Genomic DNA, 7500 nt, shown 5'->3' with positions numbered 1-7500 from the left:
TGCAAAAAGAACCTGAATTTTAATCTTTTATATAGTCTGGTTTCTTGTGTAAAGTTGATCTAACATAATATGGTGGGCATTGAGTTGAGAGAACTTAAAATTCTAGGTTTGAGGTTTGCAGAACTCAAAATTTGAACTGAAATGAAGACAAAAAAGTAATTAATTGTCTGAATCAAAGCTTTTAGCAATTAGTTGACATAAGGCGTGTTCCCATTAGGTACTTTTCCCTCTAATGAGCCTCTATGGGTGTGGCTTGGGAGAGAAGATTCACCCAACTTCACCAGTTAGCGGCTCAGAAAGTACCTGCTTCAGGTCAGTATCTGACTAGTCGACACTGATTGGATACGGTTGAGGCAGGATTTGAAGTGAGTAGAACTTGACACCACCAAGGTCTCGAAGACCAGGTATACAAACACGACGAACAGTAACACAGAAACCATTGCCTCTCCTTCCATGTTGATGTCTCGACTGTTTGGCCACATCGTTTGTCAGCATCGCGTCAAGTGTGGTAGAACTATTTACGTCACATTGAAACTCCCAAAAGTACCTGTATGGGAACAGAGGCAGGGGGGAATTAACTAGTGGGCGGAGCCAAAACACTTTCCGCTTTTTTGCCGCTTTTTTACCGATTTTTTGCCGCTTTTTTGCCGCTTTCCAAAAAATATTCAAAAAGTACTCAGTGGAAACACGCCTATTAGTTCTGCTCAAAATGTAAGATTAGTTGCTCTCAACATTCAAAAATCTAGTGCAGAAAGTTGCCTCTAATTTCATCTTCAACTTTCATTTCTACAGTGTACTTCCACATTTAACTTCCAGGCGCGGTCACACAGGTCAACTCCAAATAACAACATTCACTTTTGGTTTCACCTGGGACACAAACACCGGTTCTCCTGGGTCAAAGTCCACCACCCGTCCTGCACACACTGAACGGACTTTTGCATTCTTTATAGTAGATTAAGTCAAAGCGTCGGTATCTGACAAGTTCGGAGTCAGACAATATTTTAAAACATGCAATATTTTTCAAACCACTTTTTTTAACATGCATTTTTCTAGAATTATCTGTTTAGTGTTCCATACCAGCTTACCCAGACCTCCCAGTTTATGTCATGGATTTAAAAAAATATATAATAATGATATGTATCATCCAAGTTATGATTCTTGGAGCAATTCTTTTTTTTCATTTTTATTTTTGTGACTGTTTTGTCTCAGCCAAGTCATTCATGACTTCACGGCATCGCTGACACACGAAGAATTTAATGTTTTAAGCAGGATCTAATCGTTAATGCAAAAAGGGTTTTTTTTTTGCCAAAATTATAAATGACAGAAATTAGACATGTAGAATGAAGGGATTTGGATGAAAAATATTTCAGCTTAGAATTTGTTGTTTTTTTATGAAGGAAGCATTTGTCAAATATGATTCTTTCAGGGACTGTCAGCAGTTTAAAAATCTGCAGAATATTTCTGTTTTTACAGTCTTTGCCTGTGATAAATGGTGTAATTTAAGCTAGTTTTTTTTTCTATTGTTGTTTAAAGAAAAAAACTTTCAAACCTCTCTGCAGGCTCAGAGTGAATTTAAGTAGATATGAGAGGAGAGGGAAAAAATGAAACAAAATTGATGTTTGATGAATTTGCTGCACTGGTACCAAGACTGCAGTTTGTTTTCACACCAGTGCCTCCATAATAAATCTCCAGTTTAATAGTAGAGCACATAAGCAACAACAACAACAACATCGGTGGCACATAAGAGCCGTGATAATCGTCTCAGTGCTCTGAGTATCCATGTTTTCTTCCTCTGTGTTCTCTCCTCTCCCTATAATTTTCTCTCATCTGCCTTCATTCTCCCTTGTTTCTTTGCATAAATTATGTGTGTGTGTGTGTGTGTGTCACTCAACGTGTTTGTGCGTGGGTGTGTGATTAGCATGGCTTGATAACTGTCCAACAGTATCTCACTGACAGTTTCCTCTCTGTGCTCCATCTGCACTCACACTCCTTCCCTCCTCTCCTCCTCCCTGTTAAAGGGCAGGTTCACCCGAACGACAGGAAAACATATTTCCTCTCTCAAACCACGAGCGGCGTCCAGCCATGTGGAGCTTTATCTGCGTCCAGATTCTGAGGCGTGTCTTTCTCAGAGTAACAGAGGAGAGTGGAGTTAATTTTGTGGGGCTCGCAGCGTCCAGGAACATTTCTTAGCAGTGTGTCTTTTCACATTAGTGTCCCCATTATTCTGGATAATCCTCAGAGTCTATTTATCCAGAGAAAACTTGTTAGTGAGTTTCTCAGCCGTGCTAGCAGCCTGGCTCCAGGGAGGGCAGTGTCAATCACGGACGTATAAAGAGAACTGGTGTTGGAGACGGGGCTCTGTTCATTCCTATGAAAGCCTTTAAAAGTTCGACTTGTGTGCAGCCTGAAATATGTCAACATCTAACAGGTGGATCGCCATGAAACTTTGTGCAGAGATTCATGTTTCCCAGAGGATGAATCCTACTGACTTTGGTGATCCTCTAAACTATCCTACTATCTAACTATCTTACTATCTAACTATCTTGCTATCTAACTATCTTACTATCTAACTTTCTTACTATCTAACTATATTACTATCTAACTATCCTACTATCTAACAATATTACTATCTAACTATCTTACTATCAAACTATCTAACTATCTCACTGTCTATATATATTACTATCTTACTATTTAACTATCTTACTATCTAACCATCTAACTATCTATATATCTAATTATCTAACTATCTAACTAACTATCTTACTATCTAACTATCTAACTATCTCACTATCTTACTATATAACTATCTTACTATCTTACTATCTAACTATCGAACTATCTTACTATCTAACTATCTTACTATCTTACTATCTAACTATCTAACTATCTTACTATCTAACTATCTTACTATCTTACAATCTAACTATCTTACTATCTTACTATCTAATTATCTAACTCTCTTACTATCTAACTATCTTACTATCTTACTATCTAACTATCTAACTATCTTACTATCTTACTGTCTAACTATCTAACTATCTTACTATCTTACTATCTAACTATCTTACTATCTAACTATCTTACTATCTTACTATCTAACTATATTACTATCTTACTATCTCACTATCTCACTATCTCACTATCTATATATCTTACTATCTAACTATCTTACTATATTACTATCTAACTATCTTACTATCTTACTATCTCACTATCTTACTATCTTACTATCTCACTATCTATATATCTTACTATCTAACTATCTTACTATATTACTATGTAACTATCTTACTATCTTACTATCTCACTATCTATATATCTTACTATCTAACTATCTTACTATCTCACTATCTTACTATCTTACTATCTTACTATCTCACTATCTATATATCTTACTATCTAACTATCTTACTATCTAACTATCTAACTACGTATCTTACTATCTTACTATCTCACTATCTAACTATCTAACTATCTTACTATATTACTATCTAACTATCTTACTATCTACTATCTAACTATCTTACTATCTTACTATCTAACTATCTTACTATCTCGCTATCTTACTATCTTACTATCTCACTATCTATATATCTTACTATCTAACTGTCTTACTATATTACTATCTAACTATCTTACTATCTTACTATCTAACTATCTTACTATCTCGCTATCTTACTATCTTACTATCTCACTATCTATATATCTTACTATCTAACTGTCTTACTATATTACTATCTAACTATCTTACTATCTAACTATCTAACTACGTATCTTACTATCTTACTATCTAACTATCTCACTATCTTACTATCTTACTATCTTACTATCTCACTATCTATATATCTTACTACCTAACTATCTTACTATCTTATTATCTCACTATCTATATATCTTTCTATCAAACTATCTTACTTTCTTACTATCTAACTATCTCAACATCTATCGAACTATCTTACTTTCTAACTATCTTACTGTCTATCTATAAGAATAGAAGTATTGGATTGGAACTTATTAAATGAATTGAATCTGGGGCAAAAAATACTTGATTGGGACGTCACTTAAGTCGACTTATAAGTCTGTCCTGGCTGTGGTAAAACCTGCTGAGTGTCAGTGCTTGGTGCCCTTTTGTCATGTTGAAATATAATTTTTTTTACTGCCATTCAGCTCCATCGGATCAGAGTCAAAGACTCAAAACCTGGAGAAATAACAAGCAAACTACATGTACAGAAAGTTACTGTGTTTTTGTCATTTTGGTGAACTTCCTCCTCACACGTCCTCCTCCTGTCAGGTGTTCCCCTCCACTTTTCTCTGTATTACCGTCTGTTTTATGCCTCCTCTCCTCCTTCCTGTTCCCTCCTTTCTCTGCTCCTCACCCTGTCGTTTTGTCTCCACAGTCACTGTATCCATCAGATTCTAGACAGTGTGTCTTACACCCACCAACATGACATAGTGCACAGGGACCTCAAGGTGTGTGTGTGTGTGTCTCATTATGTGTGTTGCATTGCCCTGCACCTTTCTGTACAAGGGTACATGCTTGTGTTTATTATTTGTATTATTTCTGCCTGTTTTTAAAAAAAATGCCTGTGCCTGCCGTCTGTCCGTCCGTCTGTACGTCTGAATCTTCTTTGCCTGTCTGCAGGTTTTGCTTTTGGGACTCTTGTTGCACTATTTTAAACAGTCTGAACTAGAATTGTGATTTCCTGTGGGCAGACAGAGCACAAAAAAACTCTGCTAGAGAGAGAGAGAGAGAGAATGAATGAGTGAGGGCGTGAGTGAGCATGAGAGAGTTCAGTGGAGTAACAGCAGCGTCTACTTCAGGTTCCTCCACAAAGCTGCTAAAATGTTTCGTCAAAGGCAGCGCTCCTGAATAAATTACACAGGGAAATGTGCAGGTTAGACTCCCACACTCACTCCCACACTGCCTGACTAATGTTTGGCTGCTTCCTCACAACAGAAAATAGCAAACCGCACACCTTCTCCCTGCGCTCGCTCACAGACAGGTTCACTCTTCACACTTTTTGTGAGTGTGTGTATGGTGTGAATGTGCAGCGAGAATACATGAATGTGTGCGTGATACTGTGTGTGTGTGGCTTGTATTGAGATGTCGCTGCCTCTGCATGGATGTGACAGTTGGGGGGAATGAATGTGCTCAGACTAACCTGCTCCCCCTGCTGTTTGCGTGCAGTCATTGCATCCAGCAGATCCTGGAGGCCGTGCTCCACTGCCATCAGATGGGGGTGGTACACAGAGACCTCAAGGTGAGTCACCTGCAGGGGTGTGTGTGTGTGCGTGTCCCTGTGTGTGTGTGTTTGTGTCCCTGTGTGTGTGTTTGTGTGTGTTGGGAGGGATTTGAAGTTGTGTTTGTCTGCGTCTGACTGTTGCACCACGCTCTGAAGGGCTGGTAAGTGCAGGATTTACAACCTCGCATGTCTGTGCATGAGGTCTGAGCGCCTGACCTACCAGCACATGCACGGGTTTGTGCGTGTTTGTGCGTCTGTGCATGTGTTTAAGTGTAGCTACTCTATTTATTTTACTAGTGTGATGTTTTTAACTGAACTTTAAGTGAAAGAGCAACTCAACGGCAGCTGAATATCTTGTTTTTTGCTGATCTTGATTGGTTAAAGCTGCAGTGATGCAGAAGTTTTAAGATCTCTTACTTCAGTAAATGTACTAACACCACACTGTGAAATTACTCTACTACAAGTAAAAGTCCTGCATTAGAACCTTAGTGAAGTAAAGTACAAAATTATCAGAAAATGTACTTAAGGTATCAAAAGTAAACGTTCTCATTATGCAGATACGACCCATTCAGATTGTTATTTATATTCAAAATATATAATTGGATCATTTTGGATTATTATTTAACCTTTTAACATAGCGTAATGTGCTTTTAACATAGCGTAATGTGCTTTAAGTGATTAAAAATAAGTGTTATAGTTGTAATTTATCGTGTTTTTTATGCTAAATCTTGACTTGAAAAGTAACTAAAGCTGGCAGGTAAATGTAGTGGAGTAAAAAGTACAATATTAGTCTCTAAAATGTTGTGGAGTAGAAGTAAAAAGTTACAATTAACTTTTAGTCACATTCCACCACTATTGTTCAGTTCGGGTTACAGGTGCAACAAACTAGAAACTCTCAACCAAAAAAGCCAGTAAAATGCAGATTTTCAGCTCGCTGTTAAGTTACTCTTGATGTTGATTGATTTTATCCAGGTTATAGACCTGATATGCTATTGCTTATTACATTATATATCTTAATTAATATAAATATGAAGTTCGATTTTGTGAATTTTAAAGTTTCCTCACAAAGTAAATGCATTTACAAGCAGGATTTTCTACTGTTGTATTACTTAACTGAAGACAAAAGAAAATCAAATCTAGGATATTTAATATTAATGTATTTAATCTTTTTTAAAATGGGGATTTCTCTAAATTTGCTCTAAATAACATCCAAAAAAATACCATGCCAGGTGATGCATAAATTTAAGAAAGTATCTGTAAAATATCTGTAAACAGTTACTGAATAATTTATAACACAAAATAAAAATAAAATATACAAATTAGGTTTTTCTTGTGTTGTATTTGATCATTTAACTTACATACATTTTGTATTCAAAATATAAATTTGAAATAAAGATCTTTGTATTATATTTGGGTAATATATAATTAGAATTCATTGTTTATAAATGTTGGGATCAACTCATTTACTTTAGGGCATTAAAACAATTTTTTTAAATATGATAATATTGGTAATTCATAAAGGTTTATTTCAAAAAACAAACAAACAATTAAATGAAGAAATTAATTAACCTACATTAGGGCATTAAAAATATTTACATTTTTAAATAACATATACATTGGTAATTAATTAATGTATTTCTTTAAAACTATTTCAAGATATAATAAAATAATCAAATTGTACATGTATATCCACTTATCCACAATGTCCCCATTCTATATGCGCTTAAAGTTTTTTAAATAATATAATTTGTTAAAAATATAATCTATCAAATTATAATTTTTTTAATCCCTTGATGGTTTATAAACTCTGAACAGGAGGTCAAAATAGTTTTATCAGTAATAAAGATGCTCAACATTCATATCATGAATATATATTTATATTTTTATGAACCATATGGGCCTCGGCTCACATGATATTATTGCAGTGGGACTCTTTGGGGAGCTGCACAATCATTTCACCTACAGAAACGTATTAGAGGCGTATAGTATAGACGTATAGGAAAGGTGGTGAGGTCGTGGTGTGATGATTTCCCTCGTGGAGGTTTATTAAGTTACGACAGGAGAAAAGACACTGGAATGCTGTTTTCTCATTAGTTGCTCATAAAACAAGCTGAAAGTCAGTTATCAACCGTCTGAATGATGAATAATATCTGGTCTGTATGTTAGAGAGCTATACATTTATACAGGAAACGCCAAGAAAAGGAAACAAACTGTTGTACTTTTTTGCAGCGTATTTCATACTCAAAGGCAATTT

The 7500-nt window shown here is 35.6% G+C and overlaps 1 protein-coding gene across 1 annotated transcript in view; it reads left to right on the top strand.

The window, feature by feature from the left end:
* Positions 1–7500, top strand: part of LOC131992012 (calcium/calmodulin-dependent protein kinase type II subunit beta) — a 61154-nt gene that overhangs the window by 14896 nt on the left and 38758 nt on the right. Inside the window, exon 6 of the mRNA XM_059357349.1 lies at positions 5192–5264. Within this exon, the coding sequence (XP_059213332.1) occupies positions 5192–5264 (73 nt within the window). The remainder of the gene's footprint in view (positions 1–5191; positions 5265–7500) is intronic.

The sequence above is a fragment of the Centropristis striata genome, chromosome 19 (assembly GCF_030273125.1).
Source record: "Centropristis striata isolate RG_2023a ecotype Rhode Island chromosome 19, C.striata_1.0, whole genome shotgun sequence".
NCBI classification, from domain to species: Eukaryota; Metazoa; Chordata; class Actinopteri; order Perciformes; family Serranidae; genus Centropristis; species Centropristis striata.
This window is presented reverse-complemented; position numbering and strand designations above follow the sequence as displayed.